Below are 16,508 nucleotides of genomic sequence, written 5' to 3' on the forward strand. Positions count from 1 at the left end.
TGGCCATTTTCAAGTTGACCGAGCGATCCTCTGGAGAAGAGTTCTCCCTGGTGGGGTCCCGAGGTAAGGATCTCGGCCTCTGGAGAAGCATTCTCTGGGGTGGAGTTGGGAGACTACGATCATGGGGAGTGAGGAAGAAAAACCCATCAGGAGGGCTGGCTGCCCTTTCACCCTGTCCTCTGGAAATCTGGAGGGAAGGGGCCAACTTGGAACCTGGAATTCCGCCAGAGAGGATTCCGCTGGCCAAGGGACCAGAGGATTGCTGCCCCTGGAAGGAAATGCTAAATGCCCTGGGGAAAGGGAAAGTTAACCCGTGGAGGGGGTGTTAGTTGAGGAAAAAGGCAGATTGGATTGGGCTTGCTTTTTCCTTCGCTACCTAATGACCACCTTCATGAGAGAGCATGTTTTTGGTTGTTGTTTTTTTTTTTAATGAAAAAACAGTTGCTAGCTCTAACCTCCATGTATGGATTTGGCAGGGAGCGTGCATGGTGTTGGGGATTGCCGGAGGGAATCGGAGAGGCTGCGGCGGGCGGGAGGGGTGGTTCTCTGAACTTCCAGCAGCTAGCTCTTGGGAAGCAGGGAAGCTGGCTCAACCCCTGATGGTCCCCTTCCTTTGGGATGGGAAGGGGTATGGATCTGAGCCAGGGGCTGCGATTTGAGGGGAGAGGCTTGGTGGTGTTATAAGGAGATCACCAAAACTCTCACCCGTTCCCGTGAAGGAAGAAACTGGGCTTTAAGAATTTAATAATAATCATTATGGTATTTAAGCGCTTACCATGTGCAAAGCACCGTTCTAAGCGCTGGGGTTGATATGAGGTAATCAGGTTGTCCCACGTGGGGCTCACAGTCTTCATCCCCGTTTTACAGATGAGGTCACTGAGGCACAGAGAAGTTAAGTGACTTGTCCAAAGTCACACAGCTGATAAGTGGCAGAGCTGGGATTAGAACCCATGACCTCTGACTCCCAAGCCCGGGCTCTTTCCACTGAGCCATGCTGCTTCTGAATTTAAGCTCACTGTGGGCAGGAAATGTGTCTACCAACACTGTTATATTGTACTCTCCCAACTGCCTAATACAGTGCCCTGCACGCAGTAAGCGCTCAATAAATAAAATTGATTTAGAGCTCTCCTTAGAGTGGCTCCGTGGGTAATCTCGGCCAGGACCAGGGCTGGGGAAACACCTCCCAGGTGTCACTTTCAGAAATAGTTTTGCATCCCCTCATTTTCTACCTCTGTAGCTTATTCTGGGGGGGGGCAGGACTGGGAATCAGGAGCCCTGGGTTCTCTGCCCAGCTCTCCCACTCGCCTGCTGTGTGACCTTGGGCGAGTCACTTAGCCTCAGGGGAAGCAGCGTGGCTCAGTGGAAAGAGCACGGGCTCGGGAGTCGGAGATCATGGGTTCGAATCCCGGCTCCGCCACTTGTCAGCTGGGTGACTGTGGGCAATTAAGACTGTGAGCCTCAAGTGGGACAACCTGATTACCCTGTATCTACTCCGGCACTTGGAACAGTGCTCTGCACATAGTAAGTGCTCAACAAATACCGATGTTATTATTATTATTATCTGTAAAAAGTACTGGGCCATCCCTCCTTCTTAGACTCTGAGTCCCAGGTGGAACAGGGAATATGACCGACCGATCTACCGCATAGCACAGTACTTGACACCCACTAAGCACTTAATAAATGCCAGTATAAGCATTGTTATAATTATTACATTTCTGACAAATTTGTCTTGGCTCAAGGAAGAAGCTAAAACTAGGAAATAGATACTGCTTGTTAGCTATAGTAGTACTTAACTATTCGCTTTTAAAAGTCGTGCTGAGAAGCATGCTTCTTCATCATCTTCCAAAGTTTACTGAACACCCCCCGCCATCAACTGGATGGCATTGAACTGGCCCAAATCCTGTGGGTCTGGTTAAGCAACTTGAGTAAAAGTCAGTTCCTGAGGTCTCTGTTCACTTTGTTTCCACGCTGGCATCTGAATTGTAAAAACACAGAGGCACTCTACATTATTTTGACAAAACGCCAGAAAACACGTCACCTTCAGCCACCTTCAGCCGGCTTGGGGATCCTTTGCAAATTCTTCAGAATTTTTTTTTTAACCAAAGCATACGCTGCATGGGAGGAAACAGGAGTTGTTTTCTCTTTGGGGTGGTAAAGGGAAGGTTTTACAATTAAACCTCAAAACAATTCCTGCCTTCATTGCTGCTCCTGGAAACCTGCTTTGCAAGTATGTCTCAACTCCCTTCCAGTGTTCCCCACCTCTTCCTTGGCTTTAGTAAGAGTATTTCAGTCCTCGGGTCTCATCCTTCTCTGGTTATGTGTAATCCTCACCCTACCTTGCTTCACCTCAGTCGTCTCTAGGGGTAAAATTCCTCTATGTGCAATGAGCATCGATATGCAGTACATGTTGGAGGATGGGAGTAGTGAAGTTATCTCATTTGGCTTCTTGCTAAGCTAAGTCTTTGGAAAAGTTAGTCTTTGTGTTCAACAGATGACCATTTCTCTTGAGAAAATGAAAACCAGGTACTCAAAATACTAAATCTGTTAGGTTACTCTGTGGCACTTTGTTGACCCGTCAGATAAAAAAAAAGGGAATCATCTTCACTTCATGGGAGTAATGCAGTGATCCACCTCTTCTGTTCCTGCTCCTGCAGTTTTATCAAATCAGTTATGTAATTCATGTCCGGGATTTAGCAACTGCACTAACCGTGGGCCTGAGTTCCTGGCACAGCGTTCATATTTTAGTTCCAGGGGACTTAATGATAGAGTTGTTGAACCCCACGGGGCAAAAATGGCTGTGCATTTAGTGGCGGAAAGTTGTAATGAAGACTGACAAGCTCGAGTGAGGTTTGCAAATCCTGTGAGAATGGTGAGCCCTGCAGCCTCTCTGCCTCCCTCAATTATATGTGGGGGGAGGATTTACAATGACCTCCATTGTCCTTGGAGAGCTGCTTAGAGACAACAGTGCCAAAGAGACCTTGGGAGTGGCTGTCTGTGTGGAGTTAAGTGTCTCTGGCTGATAAAGGCCCTTCCAAATGTTTCTGGGTAATGGCTTTACACACTGGTTTTATTTCAGCTAAACTGTGTCAACAGAGGTCGAGTGGGAGATGGGAAGGTGTGTGGGTTTCTCTTTCTCTTTTCTGTTCTCTCTCCCTTCAGCCCTTCCCCACCCCCCCCTCCACCCCCCCCCGACATATTTCGCTAGGACTCTTCAATCCTTTCCCTTTAAATTGTTTCCGGCCAACAGGAAAGCTTCACTTTCCTTACTTACTTTCAGTGCTGCGTGTTGGTGTTTCACTTCTGAGGAAGGGGGCTGGGAATTGGATGTGCTTTAGCCTAGAGATCTGCAACGTGGGCAGGTAGGTAGGTGGTTAGGTAAGAGGTGTTGGAGTGCCAGTAGGGGATTGCCGGTAGAGGATTTGGTCCCTAAAAGCGTGGGCCCGGGATTCCTTGCCCAAGCACAGCCGAGGTCGAATTCCAGTCGGCTTCAGATGAACAAAAATACAAAGAAATCAAGTGAAGTGCTGAAATCGCTACTGTTTCCCCTATCCCTAATCTATTTTAATGTCCGTAAGCTCCCTGCGGGCAGAATCACAACTCTCAACTCCGATTGATTCATCTCTCTCCGGAAAGTCTATCATCATCATGAGTGGTGTTTGTTGAACGCTTACTATGTACAGAGCACTATGAGCAACACTTGAGAAAGTACAATACCGCAGACACATTCCCAACACGCAACGAGTTTATAGTCTAGAGAGATGTAGCAGCGTGGCTCAGGGGAAAGAGCACGGGCTTGGGAATCAGCGGTCATGGGTTCGAATCCCGGCTCCGCCGCTTGTCAGCTGTGTGACTGTGGGCAAGTCACTTCACTTCTCTGTGCCACAGTGACCTCATCTGTAAAATGGGGATTAAGACTGTGAGCCTCACATGGGGCAACCTGATTGCCCTGTATCCCCCCCAGCGCTTAGAACAGTGCTCTGCACAGAGTAAGCGCTTAACAAATACCAACATTATTATTATTAGATTCCCAAGCAGCGGTCCACATGGGCACTGGAGAAGATGGAACATTATGTGGTGAAGAAAACCAGCATGCGCCCATGCCCGTGTGCTCACTCTTATGGCTTCTTGCCCTCTGCCTTCAAACACGCTTAAGTTGCCCATAAAGCCTTCTTGGAATCCCACTCCACTATCTGACTGTTGCCCCATCTTCCTCCTCCCATTCCTGTCTAAATGCCTCACCTACCCATCCTCGGTCTCACTGACACAGTCCTCTCCTGGCCCCTCTCCACGTCCTTCTCTGGCCTATCCTGCTCGGTCTCTTCCATTGGTTCTTCCACCTCCAGCCCAAATTTTGGGTGTTCCTCAAGGCTCCCTTTCAAATTCCGAACTCTTTTCCCTTGCTCATCCCAGGAGCTCATCAGTTCCCGTGGCTTCAGCTGCCACTCTTCAGCTGGTGATTCCCAAATCCCTCTCCCTGCATGCCCTGCAGGCACCCAGAGGTTCATGTCTGAAACTGAAATTCCCCTCCCCACAGCCCTCTCCATTCACTCTTCCACTTCACTTTCCCATCACAGTAGATAACATCCCCATTTTCCCTCTCCCAGAAGTCCACAAACCTTAGTTTATTATCTTCGATTTCTCTCTGTCTTTTAACTCACATTTTTCCCCCACAACATTTCCCCCCCCCAAAAAATAATAATAAATAAATAAATTGTGGTATTTGTCAAGTGCTTACTATGTGCAAAGCACTGTTCTAAGCGCTGGGGGATGCAAGGTGATCAGGTTGTCCCACGTGGGGCTCACAGTTTTAATCCCCATTTGACAGATGAGGTAACTGAGGCACAGAGAAGTTAAGTGACTTGCCCAAGGTCACACAGCTGACTACCGGCGGAGCCGGCATTAGAACCCGTGACCTCTGACTCCCAAGCCCGTGCTCTTTCCACTGAGCCACGCCGCTTCTATTTGTTAAGCGCTTACTATGTGCCAAGCACTCTTCTAAGCACTGGAGTAGATACAGGGTAATCGGGGCATCCCAGGTGGGGCTCACAGTCTTTATCCCCGTATTCCAGATGAGGTAACGGAGGCACAGAGAAGTGAAGTGACTTGCCCCAAGTCACACAGCTGGCAGGTGGCGGAGCCAGGATTAGAACCCACGACCTCTGGCTCCCTAGCCCCTATTCTTTCCACTAAGCCGTGCTGCTTCTCCCTTCCATTCCATCCCAATGTCCACCACGTTGCGCCAGGTACTTGTCACATCCAAGCGAAACAACTGTATCCTATATCACTGGTCTCCCCACTCCAAGCGGAATTTCCTGCCTGCCGTCCACGTCATCTTTCAAAAACATTGTTCCGCACACGCCTTCACTCCAAAGTCTCCAACACTTATCCCTTCCTCTCCACATCAAGCAGAAATTCCTGCTCACTGGCTTCAAGACACTCGGCCAGCTCTCTCCCTCTTACTTTAAAGATCTTTTCTTATGTGCAAATCGTTTTTAGGTACTTTAATGTTGAAAAATAATCGGTTATTGATGGGGCAGGTTTCAACGGGCCACCGTTTTGGACCTTGTCGGTCCCTATTGGCCTCATAGAGACGTGGGGTGAGCAAGTGTGGATGTCCAGATCAAACAGCCGGCTGGACCGCCACACCTATGGAGCAGGCACCGCCGTCTTCTCATCTGGAAGCCCCTTTGGTTCACTGGGATCTTGTACTTGGTCCAAAGGTCATCACTGTAGTCAGGGGCCTAAATCAGAAGCAAGCTCCCACAGGAAAATGATTACTTTCAGAATAGCTCGCAGGTGTCCGTTCTTCCAAATTCATTGAATGCTGACAGGAACTGTGAAGGTAAGAAGCAACTGGCTTATTAATAGAGATAGAACCAGTTAATGCACTGCAGCACCGTTTTATGCCCTGACCTACCGCGCGGTGATAAGAAAAGTAATATTGTACATACTTCACACTTATTTCAAATGAGTTGAGCTACCTCTTGGGTGATTTTGTTATCGCCTCGCTTCCGGAGAACAATTTAAAGCAGAGAATGAACTGTCTGTTGTAAGTCAGTGTTCTCCACTCCCCGGTACCCCAGAGATTCTGAGGATTGTGCAGCCCAGTCACCTTCCTTTTGTCTGTCCTCATCCCTTACACTTTTGGGGCCGGGGAATCTGGATGGGTAGGTGAGAGGGAATATAATAGAGAAAAATGAAAAGTGATTGCCCTACAAGTAATCAAGAAATTTTTGATTTGAAAATGGATAAAGATGTGGCAAGTTTCAGATTTCCTGATCTTGCCAAATTTCTACATAGCTGCATATGTGACCTAATTAATAATAATAATAATAATGATGATGATGGTGGTATTTGTTAAGTGCTTACTATGTGCCAAGCACTGTTCTAAGCACTGGGGTAGATACGAGGTAATCAGGTTGTCCCACGCGGGGCTCACATTATCCCCATTTTACCGATGAGGTAACCGAGGCACAGAGAGGTTAAGTGACTTGTCCAAAGTCACACAGCTGATAAGTGGCAGAGCCGGGGTTAGAACCCACGACCTCTGACTCCCAAGCCCATGCTCTTTCCACTGAGCCACGCTGCTTCTCTAATTATTGATTATTTCCTACACCTGAATACAGTCTTTGGAAAAATTGTAGATGAGGTGAGGTTTTGAGTTTTTGTTTTCCTGTGATTTTTAAAATGGTAATGTTCATTCATTCAGTCGTTAGTTGAGCAAATACTAGTAATGACGGTGCTTATTAATCACTTCTTATGTGCAGAACACTTGGGTTGTATGCAAGCTGACCAAATGAACCACAGTTCCCGTCCCAGCCCCCCACAGGACTAACCATCTAAGAGGGAAGGGGGACAGGTATTATGCCCCCGTTTTACAGATGAGGAAACTGAAGCAGCATTAGGACGAAGAAGGACTTCCCTGGGGTCACACATCAGGTGGAGCTGGGGCTGACTCAAACCTGGGTCCATAAGTAACATTTATTGAACATCTGTCATGGGCAGAGCACTGTACTGAGTACTTAGGAAGGTGCAGTAGACTCAGTTAATGGTATTTATTGAGCACTTACTGGATGCAGAGCACTGTTAAGCAGTTGGAAGAGTCCACTCCGAGTAGTAGGTGCCCACAACGAGCTGACAGTCGAGAGGGTGAGGTTAGAGTTTAGAGATAAACAATCTAGTGGGAGAAACAGACACAGAAATAAGGTACGGTTAAGAGCAAGTAATAGAAACGTAAAGATAGGTACATGAATGCTTCGGCATGGGCGTAAGGGCTTATAAGGATGGCAGGTGGATTTCTGAATCCCTGGTGGATTTATACAGTGTGGAGCGGTGGGAATTGAGAAGAGGATTACTGGGAGAGGTGGAACTTTCGGGTGGCTGAGAATATGGAGGAGGACCGTAGTTGAAGGGATTTGGGGAGGCAGGGCCTTCCAGGTTTGGGGTGAGCGAGGGGATAGTAGTGGGACGGCCGAGTACGGTAGTCGGAAGATTAAGGTGGCTCAGTGGAAAGAGCCCGGGCTTAGGAGTCAGAGGTCGTGGGTTCGAATCCCGGCTCCCTGTCAGCCGTGTGACTTCGGGCAAGTCGCTTGACTTCTCGGTGCCTCGGTTCCCTCATCCCTAAAATGTAAGACTGCGAGCCTCACGTGGGACAACCTGATGACCCTCTATCTACCCCAGCGCTTAGAACAGGGTTCGGCACAGAGTGAGCGCTTAACAAATACCAACATCATTATCATTATTAAGCTTGGGAGAAACAGAGCGAGGAGTTACATGCTCTGTGTTCTTTGTGCTTCACCTAGATTTACTGGCCATAAACTGGTTGAAAGTGATTTTCTAGAAGGAAAGGTGGGTGGCCTTGGTAGGCAAGCAGCGTTTTAACTCTTGTTAGGATCGCATGAAGAAAATATTCATATTAATGTCCGTCTCCCCATCAAGACCGTGAGCTCGTTGTGAGCGGGGATTGTGTCTGATAAATGGCTGTATTTGTTAAGCGCTTACTATGTGCAGACCACTGTTCTAAGCACTGGGGGACACAAGGTGATCAAGTAGTCCCACGTAGGGCTCGCAGGTTTAGTCCCCATTTTACAGATGAGGTAACTTAGGCCCAGTGAAGTGACTTGCCCAAAGTCACACAGCTGGCAAGCGGCAGAGTCGGGATTAGAACCCACGACCTCGGACTCCCGAGCCCAGGCTCTTTCCACTGACCCACGCTGCTTCTCTAATGATGTTACGTTGTACTCCCGTGTTATATTGTACTTGCCCAAGTGCTCCGTACAGCGTTTTGCTCACGTAAGTGCCCAGTAATAATATTGATTCCATAGTATTTATTGAGCGCTTACTATGTGGAGAGCACTGTACTAAGCGCTTGGAATGTACAGCTCGGCAACAGATAGAGACAATCCCTGCCCGTTGACGGGCTTACAGTCTAGTCGGGGGAGACTTAAATCGCTTCCTATGTGCAGAGCACTGTTCTAAGCGTTGGGGTAGACACAGGGTAATCAGATTGTCCCACAGTCTTCATCCCCGTTTTCTAGATGAGGGCACTGAGGCCCAGAAAAGTGAAGTGACTTGCCCACAGTCGAACCCATGACCTCTGACTCCCAAGCCCGGCCTCTATTCCACCGAGCCAGGGGGTAGATACCGTGGAACGAACGAAGGGCTGTGGTTTGTGTTCCCAGGTAATTCACGGGGGCCGAATGTCTAGGGTGGCTTGCCGAAGTTTCACTTGGAATTTTCACTCATCTGCCCCTCTAGGTGTGACGTTTGCTGTATTACCTTCCGTACTCACCGGGGGTTGCTGCGTCACAATGCCGTGATCCACAAGCAACTTCCTCGAGACCAGACGGGAAAGCCTTTCATCCAGAACAACCCTTCGATCCCTGCGGGCTTCCATGATTTGGGATTCACCGACTTCTCCTGCAGGAAGTTTCCTCGCATTTCTCAGGTATCCTCTCGTGACTCCTGGAGGCAGAAGGAGCCGTGGCCCATTTAAGCGGGGGGATCTAGCGTCGTCAGATTGTCCTTTTGCAAAATAATAATAATGTTGGTATTTGTTAAGCGCTTACCGTATGCCGAGCACTGTTCTAAGTGCTGGGGTAGGTACAGGGTGATCAGGTTGTCCCATGTGAGGCTCACAGTCTTAATCCCCATTTTCCAGATGAGGGAACCAAGGCACAGAGAAGTGAAGTGACTTGCCCGCAGTCACACGGCTGACAAACGGCACCGACACTGCTCTGCGGTACTGTGAAGCGGCGCGGCCCAGTGGAAATTGCACAGAGGACCGGGTTTTGAATCTCGGCTGTGCTGCTTGCCTGCGGGGTGACCTTGGGCAAGTCGGGGCCTCAGTTGCTTCAAATGGTCTCCCTTCCCCCATAGACCGCGAGCCCCATATAGAACCGGGAGTGTGCCTGCCTTGATGATTTTGTATCTACTCCAGCTAGGAACGTTACTTGACACAAAGTAGACCCTTAACAAACACCACCAATATTATCGTTACCATTTCTTCTATATTGCATCTTTACCATGAGGAACTCAGTATAAAACAAAAAAAGCACCTCGGTTTAGAGCCTTGCCATGATTCGACTGCACTAGGTTTTTCTAATCTTGCAGATTTTTGTCAAGTCAGGTGTTTCACAGAAATGTTAAAATCAGGGAGTTTAATGGAATTTGACCTGAAGCCTAGTCATGGTGTTCTTTTTTTTTTTTTTTAACTCAAAGTGAAATTGAATCAATATGTTTTTTTTCCCCCCTCTAAGGGTTGGTTCATACACAGGGCCTCACCTTTAGTAACAGTATTTACTACGTTCAGAAAGCTGGGAAAGAATGCACAGGTGGGAATTAGACACGTCCCCTGGCCGTCAAGGGGCTCGCGGTCTCAGAGTACGAGGCAGGGTGACAGACGCGTAAGGAATGATGAAAGAGTAAAACAGCATAAAAGACAAACGGTAGAAACAAAAATCAGTAGGGTGCTGTGGATAGCGGAGCAGAATTTCAGGCTGCTTGCAGCTCAAGTCACACACAAAGCCACTGCCCTCTCCTCCACCTGACAATACTTTTCCATCCTTATTGACTCCCGTGCTCATTACCCATGATGGCTGTTTCAGATTTCTAACGCACTCCTCAAACACTCTGTATCGTTCTTCCCCCGCCCCTCCCCGTCACTCTGCCCACTCCTTCTCAATCTCTTTCACGGGCTCATCCTCTGCCTCCCACCCTGTAACCGAGGAAGTCCCGAGTCCCCATCTCTTCTCCGTCTACTCCCACTGCCTTGGAGAACTCATTCGCTCCCGTGGGTTCAACTTCCATCTCTAGGCGGATGAATCCCAAGTCTCCCTCTCCAGCCTTTTTTGCAATCTCACATTTCCTTCTGCCTTGCGGTCATCTCTGTACGTACGATGTCCTGCAGTTAACCTGGCCAAACAGAACTCGTCTTCCCACCTGACCCTGTCCTCAACCCATAATCTTGGCATTACCTCTCTTGCTCCTTTTTGTTCGTGTGTTGTGTTTCATGGTATCTGTTAAGCACATACTATGTCCCAAGCACTGTATTAAGCTCTGAGGCAGGTAGAGGATAATCGGATTGGACACAGTCCCTTTCCCACAGGACTGACAGTCTTAATTCTCATTTTACCGATGAGGTAACTTAGGCACAGAGAAGCGAAGTAAAATGCCCAAGGTCACACAAGAGAGCAGTGTCAGACCCGGGATTAGAACCCAGGTCCTCTGACTCCGAGGCCCGTGCTCTTTCCACTAGGCCACGTTGCTTCTCGGATCTCTCGTTCAGCCCGTACATTCGGCGTTACCAAATACTGTTGGTTCTTCCTTCACGACAGCTCTAGAATCTGCCCTCTCCTCTCCATCCGTAATTCCGCCTTGCCCAAACATTCATCATTTCCCACCTTGACTGTGTTAGCCACCCTCGCTGACCTCCCCGCCCCCCGTCTCTTCCTTCCTCAGTCCATGCTTCACCCTGCTGCCCAGATCATTGTTCTGGAAAACCATTCGGTCCACATCTCCCCTTTCCTCAAAAATCTCCAGTGGTTGCCCATCAAACAGAAAGTCCTTTTCACTAACTTTAAAGCAGGCAATCATCTCTTCTCCCCCTACCTCGCCTCACTGACGTCCAGATAGACCCCAGCCCGCACACTCCGCTCTACTAACATCAGCCTACTCTTCCGTACCTCGGTCTCGTCTGTCCTGCCACAGACCCCTTGCCCACGTTCTCCCTCAGGCCTGGAACTCCCTTCCCCCTCATATCTAACAGTCAACCGTTTTCCGTGCCTTCGAAACCCTCCTAAAATCCCATCTCCTTCGGGAGGCCTTCCCAGACACCAAGCCCTTTATTTCCCCCATCCGCCCTCCTCTCTGTCGACTCTGACCTTGGCTCTGTGTAAGCACTCCGTACCCCGCAGTCCTGTGTCAGTGTTCTTTTACTCTACTAATTCCCCTATCCCTAATCTATTTGAAAATCCGTCTCCTGCATTGTGGGGATAGGGCACATCTACTAGAGAAGCAGCGTGGTTCGGTGGAAAGAGCCGGGGCTTGGGAGTCAGAGGTCAGGGGTTCGAATCCCGGCTCTGCCACCTGGCAGCTGGGTGACTGTGGGCAAGTCACTTCACTTCTCTGGGCCTCAGTTACCTCATCTGGAAATGGGGATTAACTGTGAGCCTCACGGGGGACAACCTGATTTACCCTGTATCTACCCCAGCGCTTAGAACAGTGCTCTGCACATAGTAAGCGCTTAACAAGTACCAACATTATTTATTATTATTTATTACTTAACACCAAGACTAGTACTTTTAAAAAAGTATTTTTTTTCATCCAAGGACCTGAAAAGATTGCACATTAGAATCTGGAAGCGTAAGCAGCTCCATTTGGTAGAGTGGGAAATGGGAAATCGAAGCCCCCCCCCCCCCCCCCCGTCCCCCAGCGCTTAGAACAGTGCTTTGCCCATAGTAAGCACTTAACAAATGCCATCGTTATTATTATAATTACTAAGTTAATTAGGTCAGGCACAGTCCCTGTCCTGCATGGGGCTGACAATCTAAATAGGAGGGAGAACAGGGAGTGAATCCCCATTTTACAGTTGAGGAAACCGAGGCACAGAAAAGTTACCCAAGTTCACACAACAAGCAGTTGGCAGAACCGGATCCTCTGACTCCCAGGCCCGGGCTCTTTCCACTAGGCCACGCCACTTGGTCCGATCCAGGAAAATAAGTCCATGGTTCCTGTGACCAACCGAGTTGCAAAACCAGGGTAGATTCGGGAGGGAGAGGGGGAGAAAGAGAGAAGTTTTGTTTCGTCGCAGAAGGAGGAAAAGAGTTCAGTGTTGGCAGGAAGGTGAGTGTTCTTCAACGTCAAATCGGTGAGTCATAACGTCCTCTTGCTTTCCCTCCCCTTTGTCGCCTGGGTTTTCCACAGGTCTGGTGTGAAACAAATCTGCGAAGATGCATCAGTGAATTTCACCGTTTTATCTGCGAGACCTGCAACAAGGCATTCCCCATGCTCTCCGCACTGACACTGCACACTCGTACTCACGTCGGGGATCAGGGGCACGACAAGCACAAACCCCAGCCCAAACTCCCAGCTGGCGAGAGCCCGGACCAGAAGGTCTTCATGGCGTCCCTGGGCCTGCGATCCACCAAAGACGTTCAGCCCGCCCCGCAGGAGTCATCGACGTCAGATGGCCTCCGTGCCCTCCGGCTCGAGACGCAGACGAGCCACCTACCTCAGGAACCTGGCAGCCACGCCCTGATGAGCCTGTCAGCCCTGGACCCCTCTTGCCTGGGGAACTCGCTGACGGTCCTCCCGCCGACCAAGGAGGCGATGAAGCCCCTGTCCCTGCAGCCCTTCCAGAAGGGCTTCATCATCCAGCCGGACAGCAGCATCGTCGTCAAGCCCATCTCCAGCGAGTCAGCCATCGAGCTGGCCGACATCCAGCAGATCCTGAAGATGGCCTCGGCCGTCCCCCCTCAGATCAGTCTCCCGCCGCTCTCCAAGGCCCCCGCGGTGCCCATGCAGTCCATCTTCAGACACATGCCCCCGCTGAAGCCAAAGCCCCTGGTGACCCCTCGAACGGTGGTGGCGACCTCCACCCCGCCGCCCCTGATCAGCGCCCAGCAGGCCTCCCCGGGCTGCATCAGCCCCGGCCTCCCGCCTCCCCCACTGCGGCTGATCAAGAACGCGGCGGAGGCCGCCTCCAACTCCCTGCTGCAGTCCCAACTGGGGGCCCAGCCCCACGCGGCCGCGCAGCTCTTCCTCCAGCCACGGGCCGAGGCCCCCGGGCTGCCCGAGATGAAGACGCAGCTGGAGCAGGACAGCATCATCGAGGCCCTGCTGCCCTTGAATATGGAGGCCAAGATCAAGCAAGAGGTGACGGAGGGGGACCTCAAGGCCATCATCGCCGGGGCGGCCAGCAAGAAGACCCAGGCCATGCGCAAGGTCCTGTACCCCTGCCGCTTCTGCGACCAGGTCTTCGCCTTCTCGGGGGTCCTCCGGGCCCACGTCCGCTCCCACCTGGGCATCTCCCCTTACCAGTGCAACATCTGTGACTACATTGCCGCCGACAAGGCTGCCCTGATCCGCCACCTGCGCACCCACAGCGGGGAGCGGCCTTACATATGCAAGATCTGCCACTATCCTTTCACCGTCAAGGCCAACTGCGAGCGCCACCTGCGCAAGAAGCACCTCAAGGCCACCCGCAAGGACATCGAGAAGAACATCGAATACGTCTCCAGCAACGCCGCCGAGATGGTCGACGCCTTCTGCTCCCCGGACACCGTGTGCCGGCTCTGCGGCGAGGACCTGAAGCACTACCGGGCCCTGCGGATCCACATGAGGACCCACAGCGGTTCCTGCCAGAAGGGCCACAAGCCCTTCGAGTGCAAGGAGTGCAGCACGGCCTTCTCGGCCAAGCGCAACTGCGTCCACCACATCCTCAAACAGCACTTGCACGTGCCGGAGCGCGAGATCGAGAACTACGTGCTGGCTGTGGACTGCGGTGGGGCCGCACCCCGGGAAGGACTGCCTCCTGACTCGTCGTCCTCGTCGTCGTCCTCCTCCTCCTCCTCCTCCTCCTCGTCCTCCTCCTCCTCCTCCTCCTCCGCTTCGGCCTCCGTGCTGCACGAGGGGGGCGGTAGGGGCGCCTACGGGGACCGCAAGCCCCTGGCTGCCTTCCTCGAGTCCCAGAACGGCTTCCTGCGCGGGGCCCCCCCGCCGCCTCACGTCTCCATCAAGCTGGAACCGGCAAGCAACTTCCCGGTGGACTTCAACGAACCACTAGACTTCTCGCAGAAGGGCAAGGGCCCGAGCCTTGTGCAGGTGAAGCAGGAAAATCCCTCCTTTCTCGGCCCCTACCCCCTGGCCCCCTACGACTGCTCGATGGAGCCCATCGATCTGTCCATCCCCAAGGGCGTCCGCCACGACAAGGTGGGGCCCCCGGCCCCCGGGGACTCCCGGAAGCCGGAGCAGGGCCCCGGAGGCAGCAACCCACCTTACGGCTGCCCTCCACCGCGCCCCAACCCGCCCGTGAGCTTCGGAGCCAGCGGGAACCTAGAGAAGCCTGTAACGGTGTCCGCCGCGGCCCCCACCCTCCAGCACCCGCCCCAGCCCCTGAAGGGCCCCTTGCACCTCGCCGTCCCCATCGTCTCCCCGGCGCTCCTGAGCAGTGCAGCCCTGCTGCGCCCCCTGAGGCCCAAGCTGCCCCCTCCCCTCCTGCCAAAGCCCCCGCTGGCCAAGGAGCTGCCCCCACTGGCCTCCATTGCCCAGATTATCTCCTCCGTGTCGTCGGCGCCTGCCTTGCTGAAGACGGAGGTGACCGACCCCGGCTTCGGCCTGGCTGTAAGCTCTGCGGGGCCGGAGAAGCCTGGGGCCACCAAGCCCAAGGGGGCTTCAGCCACCGCCGCCGCCCTGAAAGAGCCCGGGGACCCGCTCGCCCCCGGAGGCAGTCCCGGGGCCGCCTCCCCGGAGTCGGGACTGGCCGGCTCTTCTAAGAAGCGGGGGCGGAAGAAAGGGACCAAGAATCGGGCCAGAGCCAGTGGCAGCGGGGTCGACTTGGAGTCGAGCGGCGAGTTTGCCAGCATCGAAAAGATGCTGGCCACCACCGACACCAATAAGTTCAGCCCGTTCCTGCAGCCCGCTGACGATCACGTCAAGGAGGAGGCGGCCGTCCCGGCCGTCGCCGACCGGAAGGGGGTGAGCGATGACGACCAGGATGGCCCCGACGGCAAGCAGCAGCAGAAGGGCAAGCGGAACCCCTCCGCCAACTGCCTGCAGAAGGTCACCTGCCCTTTCTGCCCCCGGGTCTTTTCTTGGGCCAGTTCCCTCCAGCGGCACATGCTCACTCACACCGCCGGTAAGTGTTCTGTCTTCCCTCTCCCGATCCCGTGGGGGTCCCTCCCCAGGAATCAGTGTGGGGGAGCTCAGGGTTGGGAATAGAGCCACAGTCCTCATCCCCACCCCTTCCACGCCTTCACGGCCAGTCTGGGGGCGGCGATTCCCTTAGCCTTCCAGAGGACCGATTGGGTGCCCCGAGAGGGCCCCTCCAGCCTCTGTAGCTTCAGGTTTGTCTCACTTGACTGGAAACGCTAAAAAGCTTTCCGTGTTATTCTGAAGCGAATGTGATTACACCCCGATTGGAATCTCTTTGTGTGTCTCAGTCACCTCCGTTTGAAATTGCTAGACATCTCCTTCTAGTTAAGGCCGGACGAAAGCTTTTGGAAGAGTTTTGAAATGGTCTTTAAAATTGCAGTACCACTGTTGTGTGGGTCATTTTGAGAAATGGGGGCCCAAATTCCACATACTATGCCAGGCTTTGGTTTTGGTCAATGCTTGATTTGTGCCTTGCTGTTGTTTTGTTTTGTTTTTTTTTTTAAAAAAAAGGTCAGGTTCCAGGTCTGCAAATGTAAAGTCTTCTGTCAACTCAGTGTAGTAATAAGAAAAAGGAGCAGGATCCACAACCCAGTCCAGAACAACTGGTGGATGTTTTGTTGTAAGCAAGAAAAGTCACCTGTTAAAGGGAAACTCTGAGGTCGTCCATAAATAGGCTACACACCAGAAACAGTAAAACCACGTCTACAGCAAACAGAATGTCATTTTTCTTTGAAAATTTCAGTGTGCCGACACCTGAACAGTTCAATTCAGCGTTTTGAAAAAAATGTGTTTCACAATAAGTGGAAGTAAAAAAAAATCTAGAAAAGCCCCCAGGTCATCACGTAAGGTCGAAATCAGTGTTAGGACAGGGTCTGATCGGTGGCACAGCCAACCCCATTTCTGTCGTGAACAGAGGTGAGGAATTGGGGAATCTCACGTCCTCAGGTTTCCACTCGTCTGCGAATATATCCGGACCCTTCTCAAACTTACTACTGGTTCTCTTCCTTCAGAAGGAGTTTCACGTGCTCCCCACCTGCGGTTTCCTTTGATGGTTTTGAACCTACCACCCTTGACTTCTGGTGTTCAGAAGCTCAAGGTGAACCATTTTGGCTAATTCCTTGAAAACACTGATAGGA

The 16,508-nt window shown here is 51.8% G+C and overlaps 1 protein-coding gene across 6 annotated transcripts in view; it reads left to right on the forward strand.

The window, feature by feature from the left end:
- The window catches only part of RREB1 (ras responsive element binding protein 1), a 163,827-nt gene that overhangs the window by 128,067 nt on the left and 19,252 nt on the right, over positions 1–16,508 (forward strand). For 5 of the 6 annotated variants that reach the window (XM_029053745.2, XM_029053753.2, XM_029053749.2 and 2 more), the window contains 2 exons: positions 8,758–8,947; positions 12,424–15,355. In XM_029053745.2, the coding sequence (XP_028909578.1) occupies positions 8,758–8,947; positions 12,424–15,355 (3,122 nt within the window). Of the gene's footprint in view, positions 1–8,757; positions 8,948–12,423; positions 15,356–15,882; positions 16,085–16,508 lie in introns of those variants that run through there. The other variant, XM_029053756.1, reaches the window with a different exon arrangement.

Source organism: Ornithorhynchus anatinus, chromosome X3 (assembly GCF_004115215.2).
Source record: "Ornithorhynchus anatinus isolate Pmale09 chromosome X3, mOrnAna1.pri.v4, whole genome shotgun sequence".
NCBI classification, from domain to species: Eukaryota; Metazoa; Chordata; class Mammalia; order Monotremata; family Ornithorhynchidae; genus Ornithorhynchus; species Ornithorhynchus anatinus.